This window comes from Arachis stenosperma, chromosome 1 (assembly GCF_014773155.1).
Source record: "Arachis stenosperma cultivar V10309 chromosome 1, arast.V10309.gnm1.PFL2, whole genome shotgun sequence".
NCBI classification, from domain to species: domain Eukaryota; kingdom Viridiplantae; phylum Streptophyta; class Magnoliopsida; order Fabales; family Fabaceae; genus Arachis; species Arachis stenosperma.
The window spans coordinates 12,145,233-12,160,624 of record NC_080377.1 but is presented as its reverse complement, the minus strand read 5'-3'; the positions used below and the strand labels follow the sequence as shown (position 1 = coordinate 12,160,624).

The following is a 15,392-nucleotide window of genomic DNA, read 5'->3' as shown; positions in this document are numbered from 1 at the left end:
TTTTAAAAATAAAAAATACTAAATATGATAACAGAAAATAAAAATACAAATCAAATAATAACTAGTTCATTGAACTGAAAAAAAAAAAGTTTAACTAATTTAACTATGGTGTGTGGTGTGGCAAAACTTATTTTATTCACTAATTATGTGGTTGGGAATTCGATTATTACTTATAGAAATAAAAAATATCTATGATAAATTATTTACTTAAAAGTTTTTACATTCATTGAGATTATATATGAGTCATTTATCAAAGTCCACCTTTCATTGTTAATGAAAATTGAGCTCATATTCTTGTAAAATATAAGATCATTATTACAAACCTTGTTAAGCATATATGGTAATTCATTTGTAATGGTTTCCTTTTTATTCTATTCTTCAAGAGTATTTAGTTTTTTTTCTCTTATTTAAAAAAAATCGCCCAAGAAGAAATGTGAAAATATGAAGAACAAAAACAATAAGAAGATTAAAAAAAAGAGAGAAAAAAACAAAGAAAAGAAGGCCTTATCTGAATAATGGAAGAAGCAAAGAGCAACATTTACAACTGAATCAATTAAGGTAAATATGTTGACCAAGTCCAAAAAAAAAAAAAAAAAGGTAAATATGTTGAGCTATATTTTTCTTATGTTAATATATATATGTAGTAAACTTGTATACATATATATTATTCTTTTTCTACTTGCCTATGGTGTCTAAAAAGAAGACACTAAATCTATAAGTCAGAATATTGTTCTTCTTGTGAGAGAAAGAATAGTGGATTCCATTAATTTGAAGTCAATTGGTTTGGTTAAATAAGCATCCATTCCAACTTCTAAGCATTTGGCTTCATCACATGACATTGCATGAGCAGTGAGAGCAACTATTGGAATGTGAACTCCACTTCCCACTTCTGATTTTCTTATTGCTTTTGTTGCTTCATATCCATCCATCTTTGGCATCTATTTTCATCACAAACACACAAACAAGAATTAGAAGCTAAACTCAAGTGTGACAGTTAACTATGATCTATATGGATGAAAACAACTACTTTACATGAGGCACTATTTGCCAGCAATATCTGGGATCTTGGTCATTTTAATTAATTTTCAACTAGTTCTCTGTAGTTTAATAGTTTGTAAATAAAACTCTATATTGTACAAATTTTTTAACCTAATTTAGGGTGAGTTTGGTTCGCGTTTTTATTTTCAATAATTTTTGTTTTTAGAATTTTGTAAAGAAAAAAAAAAGCATAATGTGAAAACAGAACCAAACGTACATCTAAAACTTTTTTAAAGAAGTGCTAGTTTCTATAATTTAGACTTTGAGAAGACAAATAGGTTTAGACTTTATAATTCGAAGAGACATAAGTCTTTAACTAATTAAAAATACAAAAACATTGCTCACTTTTTAAAATGTGAGACATTTAAATTTTTTCGTCCAAAATATATAAGGACAAATAGGTGCTCCAGAAAGACTTAGATATTTCGCGTTTTTAAAAAATGAGGAGTCGTTTTTGTATTTTCAATTAAACGAGGACTTATTTGTTTTTAAGATAAAAGGTCGGAAACCTATTTGTCGTTCTAACAAAGTTCCTATACTTTTGGTTTTTTTTTTTTGTATAATCATGAGGGAGCTTCTAAAACTTTTAAGATAAAATGAATACTAATATAGCTTTTTTCATTTTCTAGTTCATACCTGACAATCCATTAGGACCAAGTCATATGAAGGGAAACTGAGAATTTCAGTTTGAGAAGATGATGATCTTGTGTTCCTTTCATTCAAGTTTGAGTCTCTTCTAAAATCTTCAACACCAAGCAAGCCATTCAAAGCATCCACTGCTGCTTGTCCATCACCAACTGCTACAACACTTGCTCCCATCTTCTCAAGCATTATGGTTGCAACTCTTTGAATCACAGGTGTGTCTTCTGCAAGCAATATCCTTAACCCTTCAAGAGATTTCTTTCCATTTACCGGCCTAGCCGAGCCGCTGATGATCCTATGCTCTTCTTTGCCTCTGCTCTCAGAATCTTCACCTTGATGAGCTTCTCTTGGAAAATAGTCTTGTTCTGGAGACAATGATTTTGGAGAGTTTTGGTTATTTTGACATAACTCTTCCTTCTTTGGAGTGTTATTAGCTTCTGAATGTTCATCTGTTAATCCTATTAAGCAGTTGTTAATCCTATACAGTGATAATCTATGAAACTGCTCAACCTTCTCACTTTTAACAGGATTACAAGGACCTGATTCGGATATGTCCGAATCGTCCGAGCTAGCAGCATCACAATGAGTATAATCACTCTCATGAAGCTCATCCATGTTCTTCTTTTGCATCTCATGATTTCTCTCTTTTACAACTTCCTCCAAAATGTGAACAATTTTTGCTTTGTAAAGTGGTTTGTTAACTGTCATCATATATCCTTTTCTTCTAAGCTCCATTTTAATGGTGTTAGAGGTGTCATGGTTTAGAACCCATATAAATTTCGCTCTCCCCACATATCTGTGAAGAAAGTTAAGCTGCTCCTTCCATATATCTGTGCTCAAATCGAGTAGTCCTATGTCGACTGCGATGACAAAAACTGGATTTTTGATTTCTTGTATGCTAAGTAACTTGGACTTCAAACTCTCATGTATTGGATAGTGTAAATCAAAGTCATTGTTAATTCCTGCTGAATTTCTTGTATGGAAGAGTTCCCTTAGAATTTGTGTTAATCCATTCCATTCAGATGCCTCCATTGTGAACACCCCATTTTTCTGCAGCCATTTAGATGTGATTGATCTTCCCATGTTGCCGTGCAGTGCAAGCAATACCTGAATCAATGCATATTATTTCAGGACTTAGGCCGTGTTTGGTAAGCGTCTTAAGACAGAAATACAGAGACATTAAGACAAAGACAAGAGTGATAATTCTACTCACCACTAAGCCATTGTTTGCAATATCTACCAAACAATGTTGTTCTGTGGCATCCCCGGCCGTATCGAGGCGCAGGTATAATCTCATCAGTGTTCCGGGGCCTTCCTTTTTGACAACTTTGATTTCTCCACCCATCTTATTAACCTGCCACCCCAGAGCACTAAAGAGATCAAATGCATTTATATACAAATCTAGACATGAAAATCTGATTTTCTAAATAATGTTCTCTATATGCAAAGTAATGTTAAAGCTTAAAACATGCAACTGATATAAGCATATGCTTCATGCTAGCACAGGGTTTTTGTTGTTACAATCACATTAATGGTATTTGTACTTGAATTGTGAAAAAACATGACATATTAAGGGTCTAACTCACCAAGCTTCTGACAATGCAAAGACCAAGGCCAGTGCCTCCATGCCTGAAAATAAGTAAAGGTTCCATAACTACTTAGGCCTTCAGCCCATGTTATTTCAAAGGTTCTTTCTACTGTTGGATATATGTTCAAAATAATTTGAAGTTGAAAGTGCAATGACAACTCTAGATAATAGTAATAGATAAGATCATGTTCATTTGTTAGCTGAAAATAATTTTCTACAGATTTCATGTTAAAACTAAAATTACTTACAGTCTAGTAGTTGATGGATCTGCTTGCTCAAAGCTTTCAAACACAGAATCCCATTTACTTGGATCAATACCTATAAATGCATGAGATTCATATGAATAAGTTATATATAAACATGTCAAATAAATACAAACAGCCTAACCTGATAATTACATAAGGATTCCACAACTTGAACCCGTGATCTTGAGGTTTCACAGACACACACAGGCTAAATCTTTTTAAGACAAGTTTAGCAAGGTTCTTACCGCAGCCGGTGTCATCAACTTCAAACCATAGGATTGCTTTGTTATCCCTCTTAGAAGTCTTCTTTGCATGGTTCTCATGTTGCCTTGCTCTAGTCTTTTGTGCACATTGTAAATTCTTCTCTTCCATAAGATAATTTGCATTATCACTGCAGGGATTTGGATTCTCAAACCATCCTCTCAGAATAATGTGACCAGCTGAAACCGATTCAAAGGGTTAAGATTAGTAATCCTAGTTATTTATTTATTTATTTATTTTTTTGATTCATAGTGAAAGAACCAATATGACAAATCTTTATAAGATTTTCTTAACTTCACCAGCACTACTTGTGTAGAAAAACTAGTACATAAATTTTGGCTTACAAGGAGTAAATTTAATTGAGTTGTTGATCAAATTTGCAAAAATTTGGACTACTCTAGCAGAGTCGCCGCGAACTAGCTTCGGCATATCATCTGCAAAAAATTAAAATGTTGCATCAGAATCATTGTTGAAGAGATTTCTAGTCACCAAAATAAGAGTTTAGATTCATACTAAAAAATGATTCATATTATATACTAACCAGATAGATCTAAGACAGTCTCTACACTGTGATTCATGCATTGCACAGAAAACATATCCACTAGCCCTTCAAGTTCCCTTCCCAAGTCGAATTCAGCATCTTCTAGAACTAGCTTTCCTGATTCCACCTATATGCTATGAATCTTTAGAAAGTTTTTCCAAACAAGTAAGTGCATATTTTTTCAAGGAACTTATAATTGAATGTTCTTGAGCAAAATAATTAAATATGTCACCTTGCTGAGATCCAAGATGTTATTAAGAAGCCGGAGCAGCGCTGTCGAGCATTTTCTTATCTGAGTAACTGTTGCACACTGTTCGTTGGTTAGACAGTCGTCGGACATAAGAATGTCGAGTAGCCCAATTATTGCAGCCATAGGTGTCCTCAATTCATGGCTGCAATGAACCAAAAAGAAGGATCCTAATTACATGTTTGATAAAACAAAAGTAGATACCAAAATCTATACACAAGTTTAGCATAATCAATCATATTGAAACTGAGAAAATCAACCTCATGTTTGCAAGAAATTGGCTCTTATAATTGCTTGATGCCTCTGCCTTTCTTCTAGCTTCAAGCTGACTAATAAGTTCTGCTCTTAATTTCATTTCCTTTGAGACTCCATTTGTCAAAATCAAAATGCAAACCCATCCAATGACTATAATACACATTGATGCAGATATCAGAATCACCAAAGTCTTGAAGGCTCTTTTATCTTCTTGTCCTAATATATGCTTTCTTGGAATGATTATTACACCAACCTGCCACAAAGTTCAAGCAATTAATTTGAAATATAGTAGTAGTTGGTTATTCATAGTTTCTTCTTAAATTCTAAAGGCATTGTATTTGTATTCAACTGTACCATAGGAAGTCTCTTCAAGTTTAGGAAGAACGAATCGATGTAATATCTGTCGTGGCCTAGCCTGACATTCGCAACATGAACCTCATGGCTAGGAGGGAATTTGTTACCAGAACTTTTCTTCAAATACTCAGCTCCAAGCCTTATCACTTCATTTTCACAATCCACAGCCATCTTAAGCTTAGGAGGCTTTGTTGAATTTGTAAGAAGAGGCACATCAGTGGAAGTTGCAAGCAAGTAACCTTCTAGAGAAGTTAAATACATATGTCCACTATGCAACTCAACAAGCTCCTTCATTAACTGTCCTACACTATAAAGTGCAGTTGTTACTCCCACCACAGCCACAATACTCTTGTTAGAAGCATCCCAAACAGGCAATGCAGCCGAAAGCAAAGGCGAATCTGTGAACTTGCTCACGACAACACGCCATGAAGCCACCCCATCAGGGACCTGGGATAGGCCTGCTATGTGGATTGAGTCTTCTGGAGCAATCTGCATTGCTTTTCCAATCTTTTCGCCGGTGACAGGATCCAATGGCTGGCGATACCATACAGCAGACTTGTTGTCATGATCATTCCAAGATTCTTGTGAAGAAAGTGATGAATAATTAATGTCACTGTTATAGCTACTTGCACTTGCACCAATGGAATAATTGGCAAGATCAGAGTAAATGTAGAATGTGTTGTTATCTTTAAGGTCTCTATGGAATGCTTGAACAAAACCATTGTTGTATTTGACAGTGATTGAGTTAAGAGCTTTTCTACTAGCAAAAAGTGCCCATGTTACTGCTCTCATTGCTTCATACATCTGCTAAGAATTAAGAAAACAGAACAAATAAGCAAAATCCTAATAAAGTGATATTGTTACCAATAAAGAGATTAATTTTGATGCACAAACAGTGTAAAATATTTTACACATTTGTTCAATCATGTTCGTTCTTTCGGATAATCATTCACGCAATGAATGTAAAAGGTAGTTATTTTTATTGGTGTGTCCTTACGTGATTGAATGCACTGCATAAAACTGTTTTACACTAGCAATAAGGTTTAATTATTCTGCAGTCATTATAGTCCAGCCTAATTTCCAATTTGATCACTATAGTTTAACAATTTCTATCAAGTCCCTAGAGAAATTTACCATTACAAAAAAAAAATGGTTGAATTGAATAAATTGTTGTTTCACCTTACAAATTTAGATAAAGATCAATTGAATTATATGAAAGTTTGAAAACTCTGCAATAGTAAGGACTTGATTATACAACTTAATTCAAAATTGAGTGGAAAAACAATGAAGTTGTAACAAATTAAATTGATTAACCTCAACTTGGTTTTCTTGAGTGGTAAGATTGCCATGGCTTCTAATCACATACTGAGAAAGCTTGACCTGAGCCATTGTAATTTCAGAAGTAGAATTCAAAATGTTCCACATCCTCAAGATTGGGCGTTGTAGAAGCTCATAACGCAAGTCATAGGCTAAGCTATTAAGAGATTTTGTTGTATAAATCTTTGTGAAATGCCATGTTAGTATGGTAAGAAGACCAATCAAGATAGCTAGCATAACCTACATGTAGCAAAATCAGTGGTTAGAACTTAGAACAACAAAAATGATCATCTTGTTTTATGCACATTAAAGGATCAAATCTAACTAAGCTTTGTAATTAGCACTAAGAATTTCTCTCAGCAAATCATTCACATTGTAACTACTAACACGGGTTGGTCGAGTGGTAGACTAACTAGTCCACTTTCTGATAGTCTCGAGTTTGAGTCCTACATATAGATTCTCGAGACGAATTAGTCGAATTTCTGGTAATAAGATCAAAATACTAACATAGGCCGAAAAATTCTCCGGCCGAAAATTAGCCGGATTTCTGATAATATGATCCAAATACCGGTGGCAAAACCAAACAAAGTTTACACTTTACATTGTAACTAACATCTAAAACTTAAAAACAATCATATAAGTTAGAATTGAATTGATATTTTACCATGATTGCAAGGCGAACCACAAAGACACTATAGTATTTTGATAGGCACAGGATACTAGCATACTGAAATTCTTCCTTTTCCACATCCCTTTGGAGAATTCTTGAGCCAATTGGGGTGCTATTATTTTTCTTACAAGAAGTAGCAAAACCCCATAATCTACCAAAGACATGTCTGAACTTGGTAGTAGCCATTGTTGTTGTTGATCTTGATCCTTGTGAGCATATGTGGAACTACTTTAAGAAGATGAGTTTATAAAGTAGCTAGCTAGTAGCTAGATAGATAGATAGCAGCACATTGGATTCAAAGAATTCAAGGTTCCATTTTCAAACTTCAACTTGTTTTTCTGTTTGTGTTTGTGTTTGTTAAGATTATTAGAGATAAGTTCTTCACTGTTTAATAATGTGCTGCTTGTACTTTGTGTCATTTCCCACTCTTAGTGTAGAACTCTAAAAGAGTGTGTTATAATAATTTATTGTTATTTATTTCAATATTAGTTTTTGTGGACAGCATTCACACAATTGGGGAATTAAATTTAAATCACATACATGTAAGTGATCACTGGTAATTTCTCTGTTGAGTTATGATGAATTTAAATATCTGAACTTGTTATGAGTATACCACTACTGATGAAAATTGATAAAAAAATTTACTGTATTTCAGATTTACTTATTATTTGTCATTAATATATTACAACCATAATTATTACTAAAAATATTGTACTTTGAAAATTAATGATAGATAAGAAAATATTATTTATAGTTATTTATATTTTATTTTTAAATGTAAAAATAAGATTTAAAAAAATTGCTACTAAGTTTAGAATTTGGTCATAATACTTTTAAGGTGACTATTCTATAAAAATATTTTCGTATTAAAATAATAATTGAGAACTATTAAATAATTTAATATTAAATTACTACTTGACATATACATACTTGTATCTCAATTATCATTTTCATTTTTCAGAAGGAAACTAGTTATTTTTAAATCCTTAAAGAGTTGTTCTATTCCTTATGTGTTATCCTTGGTGACAATATTTTTTATGCCAAATTTGCCCTTATGCTATGTCCCCTTAGCTTGGCCCAAATCCACCGTTGGCGCCATTTGAACCACACTTAGGGCTATTGCAACGAAAAAAAGAAAGGGACCATGACCATGACCAATCATGATTCATTGATTCTTATGTTTGGGTTTGGATACTATGAATTTGTGCAATGTTGGTCCACAATCTTAACTTTTGTCTTCAATCATGCTGCTTCCTCCAACCAAGGAATAAAAGTCAAATAATCAAACATCTTTCTATGTTCTTTATACTTATATCTATGATTTTTAGTTTATTAAGTGTCACTAATAATAATCCTTTTTAAAAGGTTTTATGCGAATACTATATTGTTTTCATATTCTCATAACATGTATTAGGAGAAATTAGAGAAGAACTTGGTAGACAATAAATTGGTTTTCAACTATTAGATAGCCAACATTATTTATTCCGCACCTTCTATGGTTTCTAGAAGAGGAAAGTATTGTTTTTGTCTCTAATATTTGGGGTAAGTTTTAAAATTATCTTTAATATTTAAATCGTTCTATTTAAATTTCTAATATTTTAAAATTAGCTCAATACCATTAAGGATCTGTTAACAGAATTGACGGCGGGATAAAATTGAGACAATTTTAAAACATTAGAGACTTAAATAGGACGAAAACGTCGGGGACAAAAATGATACATAGAAATAAATTTTAATTTTATCCATCAATAATATTAATTTTTTACTGTACATAATTATTTAATTAATTTTTAATCACATCTAAGTAAATTACATTTAATCATATTACTTTCATTCTAAATAAATTTATTTTTTTATAATTTTACTCTTAAAAATTTTTACTCATCATAACATGTTCGTAGAATGACTAGTAAATAAACTTACAAAAAAATTAATTTCAATTTTTTTATGACAAATAATTACTTAATTTATTTTACAACATTTTAGACTATATTGATCCCTAAAAAATTTTAAATTTTACACTTTAATTTTTAATAAATTTTTATTCTCTATAGGTCCACAAAAATTATTTTCTTCAGACAAAATTATTCTTCTGTTGTTTTAAAAGAGGACTAATTTATCTTATAGTAATATTTTTTTATCTAATTGTCTTGTAATTATTTTTTAAGAATTTATTTAACGAGCATGTATAATAAAAATTTGATTGAAAATGATGGAGATGCTAATTTATTTGACAGAATTTGATGACATACACGTGTCATTTTGATTTATTTCAAGAGATGTATGTGATTTATCTTTTATTATTTAGTAATAGAAATGGTAGATAACTTAGGGAAACCATAGTAGGCCATCAAAATGAGGAGTAGGTAGTTAATATTTTATCTAATATTTTGTGATACCTAAAAGCAGAGATGCTTTTGTAATCTAAACTGTTGGCATTTGGCAAAGGAAATTAAAGCCAAATAAATTGAAGTAGCATGATAATAAAGTGAAAATTAGGGCAATGATCAAATTAATTAAAAATGAGCAAATGTCAATCTCTTTTTTCTTCAATAATGGGTGGTAGCTGTTAATCAACTCATGATGATGATGAGATCATTATCACAAATTTAAACAAATTAAACACATGTGAAGCAAGGAGCATGTAGCAAAATTATTAATATTTAGTCAACCATAACCATATAACAAAACTTTTTGTGCTCCAACTCACTAATCCATATCCAACTCACTACATTTTTGAATTAGAATAATATGGATTTAATTTTAAGCACTAAGTGGCTAAGGGTAATTAAATGATATCCTTTTAATGTTTTAATTTCAAGTGGCAAAAAGCTTGAATTGCTATTTGCTTGGTGCAAACATCCTCCACACTATTACATTTCCATTGCACCGCTAGAAGTAAAAATAAGCAACAAGCTAAAAGATTCAAAATTATATATATAAGGTAATTATCTTTTCCATTAAATTACAACCAAGTTGTTTTGTTTCAAAGTAAAGTATTAACTAAAGTTATACATTGATTGTACCACAAAATAAATTATCATGTGTTTTCTTCACTTCTAAATTTTGTTATCTTCTACAAAAAGAGACAAACATATCATCAATCTTGGTTAATTATATTCAAGTGTACCAAATGAAAGAAAAAAATTTAGAATAATGGATTGGGACTTTGTGTCCATTTTATCCTATCCACTTTATATGTCAATATGTAAATATAAGCTAACATTTATGCGAAAAGAATTTTGATGTTCTATTCTATTATTCCATGAATTAATGTAGATACCAGCTCTTTGGGCCATAAAGGAATTACATTCCTTAGGTCCATTAACTATCACTGAATATATATTCTTATCAGTGAAATTTATCCAAAGAAAGATAATATTTACTCTATTGTTTATACTTTTTTTGTAGTAGTTGTTGACTTGTTGTATTGATTATAATTTTTATATTTTTTATATAAAAAATATTTTTTTCTTTTTTTATCATTAGTTTAATGTCAAGTAAAAGTGAATATATATAAAAAATAATTTTTTTATTTTTATTTTTTACTTAATTTCTCTATTAGTCCTATTAATCTACAATTTTATTTATTAAGGATGTAAAATTATAATAAATGTGAGATTAATTAAGATAATAAGTACTGTCATAATATATTAATATCAATTAGCATTTACTAGAATTATTTAGTATATCTGAATATTTATTATAGAATATTACTGTCTTTATTATTACGATTTTCTTAGCATCTATAAATACTACTCTTTTATATTGTATCATTTCAGACAATTTGAATACACTTAATAATACACAAATCATTTCTCTAATTTAGTCTCTTGTTTTTAACATGGTATCAGAGCCATGATATCCTCCTTGAGGAGGATAGATTGTTTTTTCTGATAAAATCACCGTATTTTTCATACTTTTCTTCTATGCCATTTTTTTTCCTTTCTCTTTTGTTAATACTTTAATACTTTTCATACCTCACTGGTTAGTTCATTTACTACTTACTTCTTCTCATGGAGAAATCATATATATTTGTTCGCTTCTTTAGTTCCATTTGCATTTCGTTGTGGCAGTTCTGTTTGTGTTTCCTTTTGACAGTTCCGTCTACGTTTTTTGACAGTTCCGTCTACGTTTCCTTGTGACAGTTCTGTTTACGCTTTTCTTTCGACAATTCTGTCTGCGTTTTCTTCCGGCAGTTTGTCTGCGCTTCCTTCCCGGTAGTTTCATTTGCGCTTCCTTGTCGGCAGTTTCGTCTGTGCTTTCTTCTGGCAATTCCGTCTGCACCCGTTCTATTAGTTTATACATTTTTTTTCGTTAAGTTTCAAATTCAAGTTGTCACTTGAGTTTAAGGGAGAATGTCAGAATATATTAGGATCAATTAGCATTCATTAGAAGTATTTAGTATATTTAAATATATATTATAAAATATTAGTGTCTTTATTATTATAATTTTCTTAATATTTATAAATATTTTTTTATATTATATTATTTTAGACAACTTAAATACATTTAATAATACACAAATTATTTCTCCAATTTAATCTCTTTATTTCTAACAAGTACTTTAATAAAGAAGTCTTAGGTTCGAGTCATATAAAAGCAAAAAAAAATATTTGTTTATATACATGATAAAAATATTTTATGTAACACCCTCACTATCAAAAGTCACGTTTCCGGCTGCGCTACCCTGATAGCAAGAAGTATTACGACTACTTTATATACTAAATATTAAAATAGGAGCCTGTGACTCGACATTGTATCGCTGATTTCTTTGAAAAAAACCGGAAACTAATACTTTATCTTAAAAAAATACAAGCAGACATAGATTCATATACAAGACTCCTTATATAAAATCTCATAATATAATATACATATAAAACATACAACTCCTATCCCTCTTACAAATTTGTAATAACAAAGACGAGGGAAGAAAATAATCTAATTAACACAACAGCATATAAACCAAACGCAATATAACTCTTCTTAATGCCTCTTCATCTGGTTCCTGAAAAGGTAAAGCTGTAGGGGGGTGAGAACCTAACCACATGGTCTCACCACGGAGTTTCAAAGTTGTCATAAGAAGATATTCAATAAGAAAACTGTTTCAAATTCAGTGACTATCGTTGCCTTATGAATCCTTTTAAAATCCAACAGCTAATCGTTTAAAACATTTTCAAAGAAACAATGTTTAATATTTTCAGAAATCCAAAGTCTTCCTTTTCTCACAAGCAAATCTCAATCAGAAACTAACCACGCAATCAAACAACACAATCATTAATTCAGCACCTAAGTCCATTCTCAAATGTAACACGCCAGGACAAACACAGGCAAGACAGACAAGGAAAGCACAAGTAGGAAGCAGTTACAGCAAATAGTTCAAGTAGCAGTTAAGAACAGTTTAGCAATTAGGCAAACCAAAACAAGTTCAAACCCAAGCAAAGCATACAGATGCATATGATGCATGCCTGTCCTATGGCTGATGAGGCTCATCTGTCGGTTATCCAGCCAACCCGACAAGTCTGAATTGTACTTAGACTGTCCCCCGACGTGCATCCCCAAGAGTCTATGCATAGCTTTTTTCAAATAATCAATATTACTCAATGGGGTAACATTCCCGGGAATTTATATAGTGCCCGGTCACACACTTACATCGTAGGGTCACAGAGTATCGAGTTTTCAACCTGGTACACGTGGTGGCAAGCCACGGCACTTAATCCAGGGAACCTCGTATCTCAAGATATTTCAAATTCATAAGCCAAATAAACAATTCATTCATCATTCATCAATATCTAAGCCATTTTCAATATCATCATCATTCATCAATCCATATCCCATTTCCAAATTCATTCTAAAATCATATTTCAAATCAATCCTCATCATCCTTCTTTCCGTTAATCAACAATCTCAATCCAAAACATAATTCTTTCTTTTCTAAATAAATCAATCTTAAATAAATAACGTTTGAGAACTAAATCTTTTTAAACAATTACTTTAACCAAAACTTCCAATTTTATAAAATTTCGGCAGCATTTCCTTTAAAATTCAGACACTGCCACCCTTTTCGGGTCCCATCCAAACATTTCTCAAATCCTTTCTCAACCATTTCCAAATCTCAATCACTTTCTAAAATTCAACCAATTCCAGTATCAAAGTATTTTCAAAGCGAATCAGTGCCCATAATAAATCTCTTTTTAAAATTAACCCAGCTCAAATACTAAATCATTTATAAAGTCATTTAAAAAGTCACTAACTCAAAATTAAACCATTTCCAAAGCTAATTCAGTTTCATATTCCAAATCATTTCCAAATCCAATTCCTTTATATCATCAAAAATAGCGTCAAAACCAAGAAAAGCCATTTTTTATAATAATTAACCAAATAACCTTTCAAACTAATTTCTTTTCAGCAATCACAACCTACTCAAGCAATCAAGCAATCAGTCAATCAGTCCAGCAAACAACCACATTTATAAGACAATCATAATCACAGACATATGTTTCTCACACTAATATCTATTTATAACAACTCTGTAAGATAAAATAAATTTTAAGAAAACCCCTACCTCGACTAGCTGAATTCAAGAATCAAAGGCGACAACCCACTTATTCCAAATTAACAGCAACAGCAGCATTGGCATCAGAATCAGCAGTATTAACAGCAGCAACATCAAATTTGATGGAATCAAACGCGGAAACAACTCTAAAAAAATTCAAGGCAATACCAAAATAAAATGGAATTAAAATTGTAACAAACAGATAAACGAGACCAAGGCAGTTCAGAGTATAAAAGTGAAACAGAGTCAGGAGACAGGCTAGACCTAGGGCAGTGACACTGAACTTGAATTGGGGCAAGTCAACAGCATCGGTAGCAACGGTAGAACTGGCAGTAGTAATTCCAGTCACCCCAGCAGCGACAACTCTTTCAGAGCATCAACCATCACAGTCCACAGTTGCAGCAGCTTAATCCTAAAACATCAACGTCTTAAACTTCTCAATCAACGGATAACATGACAATAGCAGTGGGGGTTCAGAAACAAAATGACTTACGGTAATTAAGGAAAACAAGGAAAATGAAGCGTAGCAGTAGTAGCGCAGTGACTGCAACAGCAACAGGGAAAATGGTCTCCTTCCCCACCTCAGCTCGTGACTCCGGCGGCGGCGATGGCGGAGAGAGCAGCGGCGGCAGAAACCCCCGCAACGCCTTCTCTCTCTCCTCGCGTTGTTCTGTCTCTCTCTCTCGCATCGGATTCTGCTTGAGGCTCGATAGCAGCTCGCAGCGCCGGTTCGACGGCAACGACTCCATGGCGGTCCGACGGCGATGGTGATGACGAGGTCCAGCGAAGCTGGCGGCGCACGGCGCGACGACGGTGGCGACGCTCCTCACTCGCGCGAGCTTCCCCTGCTCCGTGACACACTCTCCTCGCTCCTCCTTCATCGGCGAAGACAGCGGCGCGACGAGCGGCAGTGACTCGCCGGCACGCTCTCCCCCTTTCTTCTCCCTCCTGATTCGCACCCTCTCCTCTCTTTCTTTCTTTCTGTGGATTTTTGGCTGCTGCTAAGTGTGGTGTTGTGAGTTTGTTTTTGGAAGAAAAGGAAAGGGGTATGGCGGCTGAAGGGAGTGGGGTAATTAGGGTTAAAGTTTTAGGAAGTGTTTAGCACATTAGGGCTTTAATTTGGGACAAATATGAAATCAATAATTTATTAATTTTAGGTAAATTGAAATTTGGTAAATTTTAATAAAATTAAAGTATATTGTACAAATTTAAAATCTAATTTAATCTCTTAAAATTACTTTAAAAATACTACTTAATTATCAATTTACTAATCAGTTTTTAATCAAGTATTCTAATTTATAATTAGAAATAATATAATTTAATTTTCTTTTTTTTTTCTGAAATTTATGGGTCTTACATCCTACCCACCTTATAAAAATTTTCGTCCTCGAAAATTGATACAAAATAAAAGATTTTCATAGTACTCCTCTTGAACTTATTTAAAGAAAAGGCAAAAAGTTCTCAATATATATACATATAGTTTTAGATACCAGGATTTTCATATAAAAATATGAAGGGTATAAGTATGGTGTGAAACAAGGTTACAAGATAGACTTGATGCATAAAATGATGTTTTAAACATGTGATGGTAAAACAAGGCGATAAAAGGTTACAAAATGGGTTAGGATTAAAACAACGTGCTTAACGTTCGCATTTGATCTCACACCATCTTCGGAGA

At 32.4% G+C, this 15,392-nt stretch overlaps 1 protein-coding gene across 2 annotated transcripts; it reads right to left on the bottom strand.

The window, feature by feature from the left end:
- Positions 1 to 575: 575 nt before the first annotated feature.
- LOC130973689 (histidine kinase 1-like) lies at positions 576 to 7,573 on the bottom strand. 2 transcript variants are annotated; one of them, XM_057898319.1, is made up of 13 exons: positions 7,153 to 7,573; positions 6,486 to 6,728; positions 5,172 to 5,978; positions 4,823 to 5,070; positions 4,548 to 4,707; positions 4,316 to 4,442; positions 4,119 to 4,208; positions 3,759 to 3,953; positions 3,517 to 3,586; positions 3,267 to 3,309; positions 2,894 to 3,034; positions 1,675 to 2,787; positions 576 to 938 (listed from the first exon to the last, which is right to left on the bottom strand). In XM_057898319.1, the coding sequence occupies exons 1-13, from the start codon at positions 7,342 to 7,344 to the stop codon at positions 720 to 722; spliced, it is 3,648 nt and encodes a 1,215-aa protein (XP_057754302.1). In that variant the 5' UTR covers positions 7,345 to 7,573; the 3' UTR covers positions 576 to 719. The 2 variants fall into 2 exon arrangements, with proteins under 2 accessions (XP_057754302.1, XP_057754311.1); XM_057898328.1 differs by having other exon boundaries at positions 5,172 to 5,975; positions 7,153 to 7,572.
- Between the last annotated feature and the right edge of the window lie 7,819 nt (positions 7,574 to 15,392).

Coding starts and splice junctions, on each gene's coding strand:
- LOC130973689 (XM_057898319.1), bottom strand. CDS start 7,344: ATGGCTACTACCAAGTTCAGACATGTCTTTGGTAGATTATGGGGTTTT. Junction 5,071..5,171: donor ACTTGAAGAGACTTCCTATG/GTACAGTTGAAT, acceptor ACTTTGTGGCAG/GTTGGTGTAATAATCATTCC. Junction 939..1,674: donor TGGTCCTAATGGATTGTCAG/GTATGAACTAGA, acceptor TGATGAAAATAG/ATGCCAAAGATGGATGGATA.